The 17,934-nt window shown below is 49.6% G+C and overlaps 1 protein-coding gene across 15 annotated transcripts in view; it reads right to left on the minus strand.

The window, feature by feature from the left end:
- Ppfia1 (PPFI scaffold protein A1) overlaps positions 1–17,934 on the minus strand; it is an 86,876-nt gene that overhangs the window by 19,534 nt on the left and 49,408 nt on the right. For 12 of the 15 annotated variants that reach the window (XR_013437369.1, XR_013437368.1, XM_078045413.1 and 9 more), the window contains 6 exons: positions 17,547–17,770; positions 15,590–15,821; positions 13,659–13,688; positions 11,271–11,422; positions 9,646–9,818; positions 9,263–9,356 (listed from right to left, as the gene is read on the minus strand). Coding sequence is in view for 13 of the 15 variants with exons in the window: in XM_078045413.1 (XP_077901539.1) it covers positions 9,263–9,356; positions 9,646–9,818; positions 11,271–11,422; positions 13,659–13,688; positions 15,590–15,821; positions 17,547–17,770 (905 nt within the window). In the remaining 2 variants the exon portion in view is untranslated. The remainder of the gene's footprint in view (positions 1–9,262; positions 9,357–9,645; positions 9,819–11,270; positions 11,423–13,658; positions 13,689–15,589; positions 15,822–17,546; positions 17,771–17,934) is intronic. The other 3 variants (XM_078045412.1, XM_078045418.1, XM_078045417.1) reach the window with 1 other exon arrangement.

Below are 17,934 nucleotides of genomic sequence, written 5' to 3' on the forward strand. Positions count from 1 at the left end.
GGGCTGCATGCTACATGCTGAGCTCCCCACTCTGGGACACACCCTTCCCAACAGGTGCTCTGCACAAAGGCTAGATATTCTCTCAGAGGCAGCTCTTGGTGTGACAGGCACTTCCATGGGCACCACAGCACCCGGGAAGAGATGGAGGCAATGCTCAGATGACAGGAGACACTTCTGGGGAAACTCAGCTGGAGCCTGAGCCTGGTGACCACCAATGCCCACACCATGCAACCTGGAGCAGGGGACTTACGATCGTGAGCACACTATAGTGCCACAGAAAAGCAGGAAGGGCACCTCAAGACCGAGTCTTGGTGATGCCACATGGGAATTTCTGGAAGCTGTGCACAGAGCCAGACGAGCACCTCGAGTGCCCATTCTGCCTGAGCTCTGAGATCGTCTCAGGCAGCATGGGATGAGCTCACCAGCAAGTGCCAAGTGTCCTTGGAATGACCCGAGAAAGCAGCAGCAGCAGCATGCTGGTTCAGCAGGGAGAAGCAGGTCCCAGGGTCGAGCCACTCCTAACAAGAAGTGCTTCGGAGAAGCTGCTTTAATTTTAAAAACCAGTGGCAACAAAGTGTTAAACTATATCCTCTATCACACAGTATCTCTGGATAACAAATATTGTCCACCTTCGTAAAGAGAGCAGATCCCCGAAAATCCACTTCATCTCAAGTCTACCAACAGAAACACAATGGCCCGCGTAGTCAGATGAGCAGCCCCAGCTCTCTGAAATTCTGTTATCTTGATGGGATGTTTTAGAACTTACACAGATGCCCTGTGCCTAACCACAGGACACAAAGAAAGTCACTCTCAAGACACCCTGCCATAGGCACACCACCACAGAGCCTGGCATCCAGGGGCAGTGACACAGATCTGAAGAGCCCAGCTCCAGAGAAAGTGACCTGCCCACCATCATGCACACTCTCATGACTGCACACTCCTGGTGTGGAAGGGAATGTGAGAAACAGGAAGTCTGGCGGCCCACTGTAGAACACAGCACTCAGCCTTAACTGGATCCAGCTGAGCCATTTTAATTACAGCCCTTCCCTTTGCCTGCCCCAATCTTAAAATGAGCCACTTGTGCAGACTGTAACCCTGAACTACCCAAGTGAAGGTGAAGGGCAGTGCTGTTAGGGATATAAGCAGGTAGACTACCTGCCAGGTGTGCTTGCTGGCCAGGTTCCACGCAGTGCTCCTGGCAGGGGTGAAGGCTGGTCCACCACTGCTGAGCACAGCATTGATCCCCTGGGGCGCCCTGGTATTCTTCACCGTTCTGGGCCCAGCGTGGAGCTTCAAGTGTGCAGGGGGTCCTGGCACTCCTCCCTAGAGGAGGGCCTTGTTCCTGTGGCTTTGGAGCAGGGGAGGAAACTGTGATCCCTCGGGCTGGCAAGGAACCCTAATCCAAAGTGGAGTGGCAATGCAGGAGGGCCCAAGCAAGCAAGCACCACTGTGACCAGGTGACACTGGGACCAGACTACGGTGGGAATAGCTGCTCTCTAGCTGGAGAGAGAAGCACAACCTTGGTGACTGGGACATCCAGGGAACCAAATGGGATGTACAAGAAGTTCCCCATTCGGGGGACTGAGCACACAGTGGGTGTGTACAAAGACCATCCAGTGGTGGTGGTGGGGGGCTGAGGACACAAGGGAAATTTAATTACAGAAACCTATAAAAAATGGAGAATAAGAATTGTACGCGTAGTGACAGGAAGAATGATGGAAAGATTGCATATGAACAGTGGGGACGGTGGAGTGCCACAGCTCATGAACACAGTGCCCACCAGCTCAGAGATGAGTGGAGCGAAATGCCTCTGCTCACTGACTTGAACACAGCTTTAACAGGAAGGGCCGACTGACGGCAGTGAGGATAAACACGTTCTGGAAACTAGTGACCCACAGGGTTTCCTCGGGGGCCGTCCAATTGCTGGTGAACAATGACAGTCAGTGGTCAGTAATCTGAAGTGATGGGCCACAACTGAGGTCAGGCTCAAGAGCAGAGACCACACCAGGAGGCTGACCAGTGGAAGTACTAATGGGCACCGTCAAGGCCTTTTTCAACGCAGATGGCCATGAGGCCCACCTGTGGGAACACTCCAGCCAGCTCTGGTGGGGTGGGGTGGGGTGGGGTGGGGGTGAAGTGGAGATGAGCCCCGATGGGAGGTGCAGGAGGATTTAAACGCAGCCTAAAGGACACACCACAGCCCTGACCTTTTTCAATGCCTGTGGAAATCAACTTTGAGCCACGCTCACACCCCAAAACCACATCAGCCCCTAAGCCTGCACACCAACACGGGTGGTTCTTCTTTTTCTTTATTTCCTGGTATCAAGGCCCCCTCCCACGTGGCAGGAGTTTTCTCTCTTCCTACTCCACCTATTATTCCCTTCTGTTATTGTCCATGCATTTTATTCTTCAGATTTGTGAGACAAGAACTCACGAGGAAATTGGTGAAGCAGGGACTCATCTCAAGACCCCGGCTCCCTCCTGGAGACCATGGGGGTCTTGGGCAGGGTGAGTGACGCGGGCGAGTGCGCCATCACCTTGCTTTCTCCCCAGAGCCCTGCCCTCCATTCTGTACGTTCTGTCTCCATCAAAATTGCTGGGACCCTGTTAGAGGAGGACAGCTGGCTGCCAGGCCCCAGGCTCTGGAAGGCTGTGCCTCTGACAGGCAGAGTGTGGGTCTCATCTGGCTTCAGTCTCCTTTCACGGCAATCCATTTGATGGAGAAGCTGAGGTCTCTCCTAGAAGCACCCCAAGTCTCTGGCCAGACTACTCCCTGGTGTGAACACAGGGTCTCCAGAGAGAGCCACCTGAGCACACAGGAGGCTCCAGCTCTGCTTCCGTCTCCTTTCATGGCTTCACCCTGGGTGGTGGAGGGAGAGCCTCCCTTGAACAGCTCCTCAGATCACAGGCTGAGGTAGCTTCTCAGAGGGACCTGACGACTCCAAGAAGGACCTTGCCCATCAATCTACCCCTGTGTGAGCAAATCGTTCCCTTCTTTTCTCTTTCTCTGCAGCAACCTCCTCTTGAGCTCAGCTCAGACCCTGCCTCCCTGGCCCTGGGTTTGGCCCACTTATACTTTATCAGACTATAAGGGAAAATGTTCTTAATCTCCTAGGAAAAATAGTGAATCCCTAGGTTTCTGACCCTGCCAGTTTCCCTTATGGAACCGTCTCACAGCTCTCCTTTCAGTTGCTCTAAGACATTTTGTCCACTGCCCTTCTACGTACTAAGTTAAAGGGCTCAAATTCTGGATCTATCACAATGAGGTCATCATCCTTGGGTATATAAATTAGATTCCTTTATACAACAACTAGGATAGAACTTTTTTTTAATATTTATTTTTTAGGTGTAGATGGACACAACACAATTCTTTTATTTTTATGTGGTGCTGAGGGTCAAATCCAGGTCCCGCCCGTCCTAGGCGAGCGCTCTACCGCTGACTCACAATCCCAGTCCCTAAGATAGAACTTTGGTGGCCCTAATTATGTGGGTGATGGCAAATAGAAACACCAGGAAAGGCTTAAAACTTGTCCAGCGCACGTGGCTTCTAGGAACACATCTGTGCCTTAGCACAATAGTCAAGAAAGCTAGTGGCCCGTCTTCTCTGGGATGCTCAACACTGCCTGCAGTCCCTTCCATAGTTGGGGGTAAACACAGTACAAAGAAAAAAAAAATCAGGGTTTCTTCATTTTAAGTGGAAAAGAAACACCGGCCACCAACCTACACCCACACCCACACCCAGAAAGAGACTGTAGGTCATGTGTTGGTAAGACTTGTCTAAATCTAACCTGCCTAAACCCTAGTCAGGCCTCAGCTGTGGCTGCTAGTGTCCTGCGGATCACAGGAGATAAAGGAAACTCTTGAGTGAGGGGACTTTGAGGGCTGCATCAATAAGGAGCAACTAATGCAGCCAACGCAAGAGTCCATGTCAGGCCTCGAGGGGTGGTCACCTACAACTGTGAAGTGCACAGCAGATGGAGGGAAGCCTCCTCCCCTTGTCTTCTGCTTGGTGACCTTCAACCTGGCACAAGCACTCCGACGCGGATGCCTTGACCTCCAAACCCTGGGGAAAGGCCTAAACTTTCCATACCCAATTCCAGCCCAAATGCCAATTGGAGGACAGGGAGAGACGGCTTGAGGGAAGCACAAAGTCCACCTCCATCTTACAGCTAGACTCGCACGAGCCAGCCTCAGCAGTGCAGTGCAGTGAGATAAATCTCCAATGAAAAGGAAAAGGGCTGGGGGTGTGGCTCGGTGGTTAAGGGTCCCTGGGTTCAATTCCTGGCACCAAAAAAAGTGAAGCTTGTGAGAGTAATTACCAAGTTGGTGCTCTCCAGACTAAGACCGTCTGTGGCAATGACCTCCTTCAGATTTATATACAAGAATCAAATTTGGTTGGTATTTATTTATATAATTTATGTTCTGTAACTTGATAAAGGTAACCTGTTATCAAATTATATATAAATTTTTGTGTTACTCTTTACACTTCAATGGGAATTTATTTATTTAGAGTGTGTGTGTGTGTGTGTGTAGTGTTGAGGACTGAACCCAGTTGCACTCTACCAACTGAGCTATGTCCCCGGCCCTAAATGGATTTTTGAAAGGTAATAATAAGAGCCTGACTTATAAAACATAGAAGCATTTTGCCACTTTTTCCACAAAAATAAAATCAGGAGCTGTCTTAGTTTCTGATTCATGTTTTAGATGTAATCTTTTGTGATTTGTCAAGAGCCCCACCTGACCTGAGATGAGGCTCTTCCTCGAACCCTGCCCGGTGTCAGGAGGGTTCCATGTAAAGAGGCTAGACTTATTGGAAGAAAGATCATTGAAAGAAAAATCACTGTGATTTCTAAATAACCAAGGGATACAATACAAAACTAAGTAAAGGCTCAGGAAAATTATAAAAAGGTATGTGAGGTTGTAAGATAAGAGAGTGTTAAAACAAAGTAAAATTTGTAAAGGGTCTCATATGTGATTGAGTTGATAAATCTATATGTCGTTGTGGAGACAATAGATACCAAAGCTATATCACTGTTATTATAGAAATTATGTTTCTTGGTTTAAAGCTATTATACAAATTGAGTATATCTTTCTGTCTTGTTAATTTCATTTTGTACTTTCCTTATAGAACTTTGTAACTTTTAGATGTTAGTGGTTTGAAAGAGGTTCTCCTAATAGATCGACCCGAGTTACTTCAAGATAATACGCCATCACATATAGGACAGAGCAGAACATAAGGCTGATCTCCCTTACGAACCCTAGCCCCAGTTAGATGGAACAGACACTAAAGTCAATGGTGAGACAGACCTGCTGGATGTTTAAGACCCAAACTTGGGAACCAAAGGCAAGGAGATAAAAGGCCAAGGAAAAAGCATCCGATATTTTGGCCCTTGCCCTCTAAGGTGAGCCAGGACCCAGGGAAAGATGGCACTCCTCAAAGTGAGAATGCTATAACTCTGGTGAGTCATCTGACCTCGAGATCAAGAGGACCCTAAAGAATGGAAAGCCAACCAGTGGCTTCTGCAAAGAGGAGGGTCACTGGAGGGGGAAATGTCCCTGATTTCCAAGGGAAGCCATGTGTGGTCAGCAAGACCCTGATCCATCCTGGCAGATGGTACAACTGGTAGAGGAAAGGCTTAAGGAGCCTAGAGGCTTCTCACACGGTCCCAAGAGTCCTCCCCGTGGAATCTCAGTTGAGCCTAAGAGTAGATAAGGACAAGGTCAGTGTTGACCAACTTGGTCTTGATCACTTGGGTATAACCAAAGCACATCCATCCATGGACATTTAAAAGGAAAGACAATGGTTCTTTTAATATAACTGGAGATGTACATTTGTGTCAGTCCTCCCAAAAGTAAGTAAAACCTGAAAGTTTAAAGGAAGGGTTTTTAAATATGGGTGCTTAACAAATACCACAAAAAACTCTGCCAGAGTCACAGTCTGTTCTGAGTCAATCTGAGACCTATCTGTGTGTCCCCCACCCCGCCATATGGTTATTATGAGCTGCTGCTTAGAGTCCCCTTCTGGAGTCTGCAATTTATCACTGCCAGCCTGGAGACTTTGTTTGAATCAAAACCTGAAAGAGAAGCTTCAACTAGGCTGGAAAGGACCTTGGCAAGTACTCCTGATCAAAGATGGCTACCCAAACTGCTAGAAGGGGAGAGCTCATTACCATGGATGATTTCCACCTAAAAGTCTAGATGGATGGCAACACCAAAGTTTACAATGAAAATGAAATCAAGAGGTATAAAAAGAGAAGGGGCTGGGTGCGGTGGCACACATTTGTGATCCCAGCACTTCAGGAGGCTGAGGCAGGAGGATCACAAGTTCAAAGCCAGCCTCAGCATCTTAGTGAGGTCTGAAGCAACTTAATAAGCCAGTCTCTAAATAAAAAGGGCTGCAGGGCACGTGGTGCACACCTGTAATCCCAGGGGCTCAGGAGGCTGAGGTAGGAGGATTGTGAGTTCAAAGCCAGCCTGAATAACGGCAAGGTGCTTAGCAACTCAGCAAGACCCCATCTCTAAATAAAATACAAAATAGGGCTGGGGATGTGGCTCAGTGGTCAAGCACCCCTGAGTTCAATCCCTGGTACCCAAAAAGGGGGAGGAGGCTGGCTCAGTAGTTAAGCACCTCTGGGTTCAATCCCTGGTATAAAAGAAAAAAGAGAGACAGAGATGGGGGAGAGGAGGAGAGAGGTGGAGGGGTGAGGGGAGGGTGGATCTGTGAGAAACAGAAAGTCCAGTGGTTCATTTTCAGAATATAGTATTCAGCCTTAATTTAATAGCCATTTTAATTACAGCCCTTCCCTTTGCCTGCCACAATTTTAAAATTAGCCAGTCACACACAGACTATAACCTGAACTCCTCCAATCAGGAAGAAGGGCAGCAATGCACCAGGTTAGAGATGTAAGCAGGTGGCATGCCACCCTGGTGCACCTGCTAGCCCTCTGGCAGGAGTCAAGATTCACCTTGCCTACCCACTTTTGAGCAAGAGCTTGACTTCTTGCGGCACCTTGATATTCCTAACTGTAAGCACACACTGGTGCAGATCAAGGCTGTCCTGAATCTAAGCGCTCAGACACACCTCCTGGGAATCACAGAATCAACTGAGACAACAGTGAAAACTTTGGGGAAACTCATACGATTTCCTGCATGTGGAACATGAGGGTGGGATGAGGGCAGAAGGGGGATGGACGAGTGGCACCACCACAGACTTGCCGTTTTTATTACAGGAAGTAGGAAGATGTGAAATGAAACTCATGAGCAGAATCTAGGGGGCAAATTTTCCTAGCGTAGTTCCAGAGGCAAAAGACCTAGTATTTATTTTAAGCTTCACATAGCCAAAGCGAGACTACCTAGGTGATGCAGAACCATTCTCCCATAGTTCAAGATAGAATGTTCAAATATGACTGTGTGCTCAAGGGGGTTCTACAAGTTTCCACTTACAGGGGCCAACGTCTAAGCATTCCTGCAGTGCTGCTAGCAGAATGCTGTTTCACCTGCAGTGACATCCACGTTGTGACACTCCTCCCAGTTCTGAGTAACAGGAAGACAGCAAGTAGATTCCACAACAGCAAACTCTAGGGGCTAATGGCCACCTGGCCTCAGGCCACGAATCCACAGGCCTCATTACCATCCTGGGGCCTTGGTCCTGAGCACCAGGCCACTGTGGGTTCCTCAGGACGCTGAGGAGTGGCCATATGATGTTTCCCAAAGAACCTGTCAACTTTTACCCTGTCCCAAGGTTGGAGCAACCACCGCACTTTCAGTTTCCTTCCACTTATACCTACCCTGGGACAGTCACTTGACAGATCAGCTGGGCTGCCTGCAGTTCAAGCTCCTGGCACATGCAAGGTCGCACTGTCTGTCTCACTGCTCGAAGGGTTTAGTTCTGTATTCCCCTCATCAGCGCATGGCAACACTGTGTTCAAGGCAGCCAGCGCACCCACCTGTCTCTGGTTCTGAACGTGATCAGCATACACACACCTGCTCCAATCAGAGAAGAGCCAGAGCTGCAAACACACTGCTCCTCCTTGCCCTTGCTCTAGGGCACCCCGATAACTACTGTGCCTCTGTCCAAAGCCATTCCAACTATTTCTTCTTTGCTGAATCAAGACTTAATTTACTGGGTGGGACAGTGGTACACACCTATAACCCCAGCAACTCAGGAAGCTGAGGCAGGAGGATTGCGAGTTCAAGGTCAGCCTCAGCAACTTAGCAAGGCCCTAAGTAACTCAGCAAGACCCTGTCTCTAAATAAAAAGGGCTGAGAATGTGGCTCAGTTAAAGTGTCCCTAGGTTCATTTCCCAATAGGAAAAAAGAAAAAGCACCTAGAAAGTGAAAACATGGTCAGGAGTGGTGTCAGGAGTGCCTGTAATCCTGGGAGGAGGATCACAAATTCCAGGTCAGCCCCAGCAACTTGGTGAGCACTGCCTCAAAAAAAAAAAAGAAATGGCTGAGGACTTAGCTCAATGGTAAAGCACTCTGGGTTCAATCCCTAATACTAGAAAAATAACATTCAGGTGCTTGATTTTTTTTTTTTTTTGATTGTTTGTTTGCAGTATTGGTAACTGAACCCAGGACCTCACGCATGCTAAAGCAAATGCTCTACCACTGAGCTATCCAGACCTTCAAAACTGAAGTTTAGAATAAAACTAATTAATTAAATCACAAAATCTAGAGCACAAAAACAAAAGGAGGAGAAACAGCAGTGTAGCAAGGGCACTCCAGACTGCCCACAACCCATGGCAACAGTCACGGGGCAATACCACATTGCAGCTCCTGCAGGACTTGGTGGCAGAGTTTAGAGCCCTGGGTGTGTGTACATCATCCCTCAAACTGACAAAAGCCACTTGAGGTATGAGCACCAGTTAATCCTGCTTTAGAGATGAGAAAACTGAAGTAAAATGCGGCTGAGAAACTTTCAGAGCCACAGAGCTGATCCGGGCAGGGCCATGATTCAGACTCTAAGTGTGCAGGGCAGAGCCCAACCCTTCCGCTGCCCCTCTCTAGTCCACCTTCCCAAGTGGACTGGGTATTGACAGGTGAGTTCTTTCAAAGTTTTATAAATGCTCTCGGTCCTTCAAAAAGTGTGGCTTACCCAGGCTTTGGGCTGATCTCTTGAAAAGACACACACACACACACACACACACACACACACACACACACACACACACACACGGCTAGAGGTATCTGATAAAGCTAAAGCACAAACACTGTCAACCCTGGAAACTGACTGTGAGACGGAGAATGATAAAAAGCTTACTTTTTCTGAAGTTTGCGATTTTTTTCAGCCTGTCCTCCCAATTTGCTAAGTCCCAGTGCATCTTGAGATGAGTTTTCTGTCTCTGAAACACCAGCTGCAAGGAAGCAGAGAAGTCCTGCATTGAGAGCGAGTCTATTTGGCAAAGCTGCATGTTCCCACCAAGAGGCTGAGTCTTGCAAGTAAAACGTGGAGAGTTCCGAAGGCACTCTCAGCGCACCCCAACAGCGCACACAAATCCAGGCGGTAAGCTGGTCTCTGTGAGCACGTGGCCTAGAGTGACCACCGCTCCCTGGAGAACCTTCTGCTGGGACAGGTGTGGGGCTCCTGGTCACCCACCGACCTTCCCACCCCTGGCTGTGCGGAAGGCTGTTGCAAACACCAACCTTGTCCTGAAGGTTCCTTGCCAGTCTGTCCAGGTCGGCCCTTTTCTTTCTTGCCAAACAAGCGGCCAATAGATGACTTGATGCCCTTCTTCTTTGGGGCTTTGTGAAGTGAGTCCTGGCTACTGTTGCTACTGCTGGGATTGCTCACAGGGCCATCCTGGGAGCCAGTGGAGCTTCAAGGAAAGACAAGGCTCTTTATCAGGGACCTGCAGGACCCAGCACTCCACACACACACTGCACTTGCAGTATTTGTTCCTCACACTCCCAGAAACCTTTCCAGCCCTCTCCCACTCAGCTGCCAAATGAAGTGACGTAGGCTCCCCACGGTGCTCCGTGAGACCCGTTTCTGCAAAGCCATGAGGCACTGTGATGTGGCACTTGGCCTCCTGCACAGGGGCTCCTTCCAGCCACTGAGGACACTCCCAGGCCGGCGGGAAAGGGGGCGCAGCAGCAGGAAGAGTACACCCTTGTGAGTTCCCACCTTTCCAGCAGCTCCACAGGTTCCCTGGGGACCGCTCCCCCCAGCCAGAAAGCAGGAGCAGCGCCAGCTACCTGTGGGGCTGTGTCCGGGCTCCCATGTGCGCCCCCGGCACACACTGCCGGGCGCAGGGCAGAGGCTCCATAAATGGTAGTGTGAGGAATGCCTGAGCCACCAGCTTACTGACCTCCTGACGGAAAGCACTGAGTCAAGGGTAAGGATGACGTGGCATCAGACCTGGGTGCAGAGGGCACCATCCAGAACCTACCATCTCCCTAGCACACTCCATCAGGACAGAAGCCTACTAGAATCTGAGAAATGAAGTTTCCTAAAAGTGCTGATCTTAGGGGACTCTGTCCAAACACATGGCTTCTTCTGCTGGGTGGGCCTATGGCTTTTAGGTAAGAATTGTCAACTAGAATCCATTGGTAATTCTCTAAATTCACATTTTTTTTTCAAGAAAAGATTAATTAACCCATTAAGTCCCAAATTTTCAATTCTGTGACTTTATCAATGAAATTGACACAGGGGCATTTAAAACAGCTTGGAGATCATAAACAGAGCTTCTATATCATGATTGTTATAGTGTATTCTTGTAACAATCACATATGCCATGTGCTGTATGCAGTTTTCAGTGGGCCTATTTTCTTATACTGGGGATTGAACCAGGGTGTCCTATCATTGAGCTACATGCCCAGCCCTCTTTACTCTTTTTTTTTTTTTTTTGGAGACTGGGCTGGCTTTGAACTTGCCATCCTCCTGCCTGGGCCATTCAAGCAGCTAAGGTCGTGGGCTTGTGCCCCCACACCTGGAAACACTAAGGTTTCTCGAGGCATCCGTGTCAGGGATGACGAGCAAAGCAGGTGGGCAGAGGCTCAGAGGACCAGGCAGTGCACCCTGCCCTGCTTAGGTGTGGCTGCAGACCTCACTGCTTACCTTTTTTTTTTTTTTTTGGTTCCAGGGATTGAACCCAGGAGTGCTTAACCCCTGGGCCATATTTTATTTTATTTAGAGACAGAGTCTCGCTGAGTTGCTTAAGGCCTCTCTAAATTAGCAACTTATGGCTTTGAACTTGCAATCCTCCTGCCTCCACCTCTTGAGCCATGGGATTACAGGCATGTGCCACTGTGCCCAGCTCTCTGCTTACTTTCGTATGTCCCTGACGTCCTCCTGGCTAGCTGCATGCAAGGCCCCTCGGTGCAGCCTGTCCAGCCGCAGTGATCGCGGGGAAGAGGGCGGGGAGGTTTCACATTTGATAGTGGCCTTGTCATCTCGTACCTCTTCCCTGGAAGCTGGTAACTAAGGGGGTAAAATACGAGCAAGATTAGTGAACAGTAGTTTGTTTAAAAGAAAAAAATCAAAGAGCCCTTAGCCTTAAATTATAATCCTAAACCTACTTGAAAACCCATCAGCTATACTTTCTACCCAGCAGAGAAGGCTTTGTTCAGTCCAGGAGAAGCAGGACCACGGAGCACCCACAGCACAGAGCCACTGACTCAGAGCCTGCCTCCAGGACAGTGAGCCTGGGGACCCAGGCAGACACAGGGCTGCCAGGACCTCCTCCCTCAGCGCCAGGCTCTGCCCTCCCCGAAGCCCGAGGCACATCCAGGACAATCACCCAGGAGCAGCCAGGACCTGGTCACTGTCTGCCAACCGCACCCTCATCCACTGAAGAGGATAACATCACCCTCAGTGAGGAAGAGCACAGGACGGGTGTATTCATCTCCCTGTGCCGTCCAAGGGAACTCGAGGGAGGGGAAAGACGGCTGTGTCAAGTGTCAGTACCTTTTTGTTTATGAGGGGAAAAAAGGCAACGAACAGCCTGGAACACGACCCAGACAATGTGTGGCTTGGGTTTCTCAGGGTCTAGACTGGACACTGGAACCAGAAGCACCGAAAAGCAATTTAAACCGCTTGCTCCTTGTGGCTTAGGTAAACTAATCCTGGGCACGTCATGAGAGAGGGTCTCTCTAACAACAGGGTTCCCTGCCGTGGACCACTGCGTGTGCATACGCACCAAGAGAGACCAGAGAGCGGTGACCATAGCGACAGGTGAAGCCCTTTGAGGTCCAGGCAGTCCTGCTTTGCGGTTTGCATTTACTGGGCCTGAAGTAGGACTAGAGTCCGTGGAACATACAAGGCAGGGTCTGTTCACACAACAGGACTTGAACAGCGAGCTTCTTCCATAATGGGACTGGGTAAAGTGCACCAATCCCAGTACAGCTCCAGAGTGGCTCCAATAAACCAAGTGGATCAGGGCAACATGGAGCTGAGTTCATGTAAGACATGATCTTTACCAGAAACCTGGTAAACTCTGCATCTTTTCCTAATTTCCAATTGTAATCATAAGACAGAAAAAGCCAGAATGGGCTCAGGTGTAGCTCAGTGGCAGAGCATAGGCTAAGCACAGCCTGCCCAAGGCTCTGGGTTCAATTTCTAGCACCCTTTTCCTGCTGCCAAGAAAGGACATGATGGCCTCTCAAGGTCCCTCAGCAAGGCCTGTCCCACTGCAGAGCTGCTAACAGTAGCACCCTATGGAACACTGTGGCTCACAACCAGGATGCACTCTGCCCTCTGCACTCCTCAGCAGGGCATGGTGCCAGCACCCACCAGTTCACCTCAGCCTCTTCTACAAGCGCCAGGAAAGTGGAAGTCACCTCAGTCTGACTAGTGACACTGCAGCAGAGCAGGAAGCAATCCCATGTGAGCAGTGCCTGGCCTTTCCCAGCTCTCTGTACACACACCTGGGCTGAGCTGACAGCCACCCACTCAGAACCCCTCCGAGCTCCAGGTTGCACACTAAAGTGCCCTGGGTGCTGCTTCCTCACTAAGCAGGTCCTGCTGCCAAAACCAAACCCAAGTGCAAATCAGCTGAATTGGGGGTGTGCTCCAGCGTGGTGGCTAGTAGGAGCGACTCCTCTCACCATGGGCTGCAGTCACCCTCTGGCACTACTCTGTCACCTTCCTACAGTTTTCACAGCTGGACCTGGGGACCAACAGGGTCCCTGCCTCTCAGGGATGTGCATGAGGGTTAGTAAGACAGTGTGGAGGCCAATTTGACTGCTGCCTCGCAACGTTGTTGGTGAACCATTCTCCCCAAATCTACGTGCTACGGCTCTGCTCCCATCGGGCCGTGTATTTAAATCTCAACTGCTATGTCTATTAGAGCAAAGCATGCAACAATTAGACCCAAAACACTAGGAAAAACAGCAAACCCTTCTACTTTCCCAGGGTCCCACAGACTATGTCCAATAGAACAGTCCCATGAGAGGTGCTGGGTTGGCTTAAACATGTCTATTAAAACATAAATTATTCGGGGAGGCTGGGATTGTGGCTCAGTAGTAGAGCACTTGTCTAGCATGTGTGAGGCACTGGGTTCAATTCTCAGCACCACATATAAATATATTAATAAACAAAAGTCCATTGACAATTTAAAAAATATTTTAAAAATTATTCATTATCACACAATGGCAGAGCGTCACACTCATGTAAAATGTGATATTCTTCATGGCACCTTAGGTTACAAGTGATTTACCTTTCTACGGTGCTTCCGTAAGTCGCTAGGCTGACGGATGCGTGCAAAGAAATGGAGAGAAGCCAGATTTACTGTACAGTCCAAAGACTCCACGTTAAACACAGAGTAAGACAGAATAATAGCAAAGGCATCCATGAGAGAATTCAGAGAAAAACAGCTGAGATAGAACATTTTCCACCATGAATTTAAACATAAACCAGTTGAGAGTCATCAGAGAAACATTATAAATTACTATCCCAGGTAAAATTCTATTTGAACATGTGCAATTTATTAAAATCTGGCATTCTGTATAATGAGGGCCCTGATAATCACCTATTCTAAGCCAAATCTCTCCACCACTTAGTTTTCTTTAGTAAGAAACATCGTAATTAAAAGTGTTATTCTAATTGACAAGAAGTGACTGCAAGACCTATTATAAAATCAGACAAACCTAATCATCTACTAGACATTAATGTAAAATCCTTACCTAAAATTTGATTTACAATTTCTCAGAAATAAATCTACCCTGGGGGGCTGGGGCTGTGGCTCAGTGGTAAAGCACCTGCCTCACACGTGTGAGGTCCTGGGTACAAGCCTTAGCACCACATAAAAATAAATAAATAAAATAAAGGTATTATATCCATCTACAACTAAAAAGATATTTAAAATATAAATAAATCTGTTATTTAAAGCAAGGTGTTCTCTGCAAATATATAAGAGCCAAAGTTAGCATGGTATTGTGTAGAATCTTCATATCTGATGACTCATGGAAGATATTTTAATTTTAAAACATCTAATACAGGCAGTGGGATGCGTTCAGTGAGTTGATGAGATTTCCTATCTTGAACACAACCACCACAGCCATAAAGTGTACCTATAAAATTTCTACTCACTCTACACTTAGATTGCTTCTTAATACAGGAGACACTTCACTGATGAATCATGCAGCTCCTAAGCATTTTGAGTAAAAATCACGTGCACTATGCCTGCATCTACTTAAAAATACCCATTTTTTAAAAAACAAGAGAAAGCCCAACCATGCACTAGCCACCCTCGTCCAGCACAGATGCACTTGCCAGGGCATAGGGATGGGCCAGCAGGAGAGCTGCATGGACCCACCCACTACAGACTGACAGATGCGACAGCGCAAGATGACGCAGGAAATCAAAACCAACAGGGAGGCAGAGAGATTGCCAGCCAGCACTCTGGATTACAGAACTAGGAGGCAGGCCACAAGCCGCCTGGGGAAGCTGAGAAGAACCACGGATGAGGCTGTCAGGGAGTTTAAAATGTCCCTAACTAGTCAGGGCTGCAGAGTGTGCAAGCTGTGTCAAACACCACCAGTCAGGCTGCCCTTAGCCCACCACTGGCTAACCACTTGCTGGCTCCCGGGCAACTGAAATGGAAAGGCCGGCAACAGGAAAACTGTGCAAGTGCCACAAAGGAGCAAGGCCTCAGGCAACCCAGGTGACAGGAGAGCCACTAACGCTCTTCAGGTCTATGAGTGTTGCCAACAGCACAAGGTCCCTGCACCTCCAGGACACAAGGGAGCCAGCTGTTGACAGAAGGTGCCCACCTGCATCTTGGAAAGCAGAAGGCAGTCCGCCGTGAGGGCCACACCTCGTGCTAGCATGGTGGTTCCATGCTGGGCTCTTGCGCTCCTCTTTCTTATTAACTGTCTGACCTCCAGAGCTGGACAAGTGCCTTTTTGTCCACCTTGTACAAAGCCCATACCCAGTGCCACACCAACACACGAGGGCTGGCTAACTGGCCACCCAATATTAAAGTCACTCGGTGAAGCTGAATGACTGAGTACTAGTTAGTTTGAAAAGTCCTGAACCACTTAGGGTGACAATCGTACCCGACCTCCTTTGCCGTACAAGAGGCAAATGCACAGCCAGCAACAGCCACACAGGTGCGCTAGGGCGGGCAGCCCGGAAGGCCCCACTCACCAGTGTCATGACGCCCAGCCTGTCCACCTCCCGAGCGGGGCTGTGAGGGACCCTTCTTGGGGTGGAGCGCCCACTGCCTGGGGGGGAGGAGCCAGCGAGGGAGGAAGCAGGGTAGGGGGGAAGGGAGCTCATTGATCTAAAACGACCAAGGTTGTCCAAGCTTCCACTGCCGACTCGACTCTCGATCTCCTCTGCCCGCTGCTCTGTGTTTTCCTTTTCTTCCTGTATCAACCTAAAACAAAAACAAAAGTGGTCACCTCCCTCTATTAGCAAACAGTCAGATGAAAACTCTGCTCATACGCTGATGACTGCGAGCCACCGCCAGTCGGAAGGGGCTCCGGCAGAATCATCTACTTTTTATCTCTTTTAACATACTGGACTTAGAGCAAGGAAAGGTAGACCTTCCACTGAGTCTTGTTAGATTGATTCTAGTGGCACCACGGGTCATTTGACTTATCCACTCCACAATTCTGGAGGAGGCTGGCTGGTGACGTTTTCTGTGGCGGTCCCTAATTGAGACAGTTGGACACAGCTCTTACCTCCCTGTCCCCAGAGGGAAGCTGTCCATTTATCCACACGCACCCTCACTGAAGTCAGGAAGTCTGATCAAAAGAACTGGTGCCCAAGGCAATGAGTCTCCAACATTTAACCCACCAGACTAAACAAGAACAGGCTGGGCTTTTCAAGTCTGAATTTGAACATGACCACTGCCTGATGGACCTCTCTATCAGCCTTGTGTGGGTTCCTGGATCTGTGTCATTGTCTCAGGCTACACTAATGCGGAAGTGAAGATTAACGTTCTTCTCCTCTACAGCACTGTGCGTGAGGGAGTAGCAATTTTAGTACCAGACTGCTAACACAGAAACCTTGCAGTAACCCTTCCAGAGTCAAGTTCTCTTAGGTATTCTAAGAAAACTATCAACAGAAGGAAACCTACAAGTCAGTGGAGAGACCTTAGCATTCACACCAGGCCGACCTGTAGTGAGAGAAGAGTCACTCTCACCCAGCAGCACGCTGTGAAGATTAAAGGTAAGGGCCACTCTCCTTTCACACTTCCTGCCAGGTCAAGGCCACTCTCCTTTCTCGCTTCCTGGCAGGGTGGCGCTCCTCTTTCTGAGCCCTCTGGTCTTGAACACGACACCTGCAGGCTGGTCTGTGTCCAGACCACAGGCAGCCCAGTGTCCAGGCAGCAGGACAGCCACCACCCAAGAGGACACCATCCCTCCCCAACAGGGCCTCATGCTGCTCTCCATCTCAGTCCAGGCCAGGCTGTGGGCCCTGACACTGCTGAGTCCCGGAGAGGGCCCTGTGAGCTGCGTCATCAGGGGCAGTTCCTGGACTCCACTCCAGCCGCCGGGTTGTAAACTTCCTGCTGCCACCACTAACTTGATGTGTGATGAGACACTAATGGTGTACCCCAGGGTGCCACTGAACCTCGTCCTCATGTGCTGTGCAACTCAACACAGGGAAAGGCAAGGAGTGGGAATGCACAACCTCAAGCCCTCCTCTGCCTGCTAGCGACACGATGGGCACCCATACCCGCTCAGCACTGAGGTATCCCGAGTTCAGGGACATGCAGGCTGGAGAGGCTTCTCACGACCAGCCTCACCCTCTGCCTTTGCTCCTGCCCAGTGCCCCTGTTGCCTGGCGCGAGGCAACAGAAGGCTCCAGTTCCTCCCTCCCAGGGGCACACCCAGCCCCTGCACAACCCAGATCTATCCCTCAGGCACACTCCTGCACAGCAGGGGAGCAGACCGGTTCAGGACCCTCACCAAGGGGCACTGAGCACCCTGCACCCCGGCTCTCTCCAGGTGCTTCATGGGTATCTGGGGAAGAGATTTAATACGTTCACCTCCCACAGCAAGCAAGCCAGGCTACAATTCCTAAAGCGGAACACCTACCAGATGCCAGCCCCAACTTCCCCGGCATTTCTGAGCTCACGAGCTCCCTCACATACCTGATCTCCTTGTTGATGGCATCCAGCTGCTCCTGAAGCATCATGGCCAGCGTCTGCGCATCAGCCTGCCCGCTGGGTGATAACAGGTCCACTGAGCTGAGCAGAGTGTCCCTGTCATCTTCCCCATCAGACACATCAAGGTCACTCTCAAACGCTTGTGCCACGTTTGCCAAGACGCTGGCTTGCTGGGCACGCTCCCAATCCTGCTCATTGAGAGTCTGTACCTGTAAGCAAGAAAAGTGAAGCTCAGCAGACCGAGGGCAACCACACGCATCAAGGAACTTGAAAGACACTCAACAGAAATTTAAAAACCTATGGAGGACCCAAACTGTTTGGAACAATAGGTCATGCCCATGGTACAGAAACGGGGAGCAGGAGGACACCCTGT

Source organism: Ictidomys tridecemlineatus, chromosome 4, assembly GCF_052094955.1.
Source record: "Ictidomys tridecemlineatus isolate mIctTri1 chromosome 4, mIctTri1.hap1, whole genome shotgun sequence".
NCBI lineage: Eukaryota > Metazoa > Chordata > Mammalia > Rodentia > Sciuridae > Ictidomys > Ictidomys tridecemlineatus.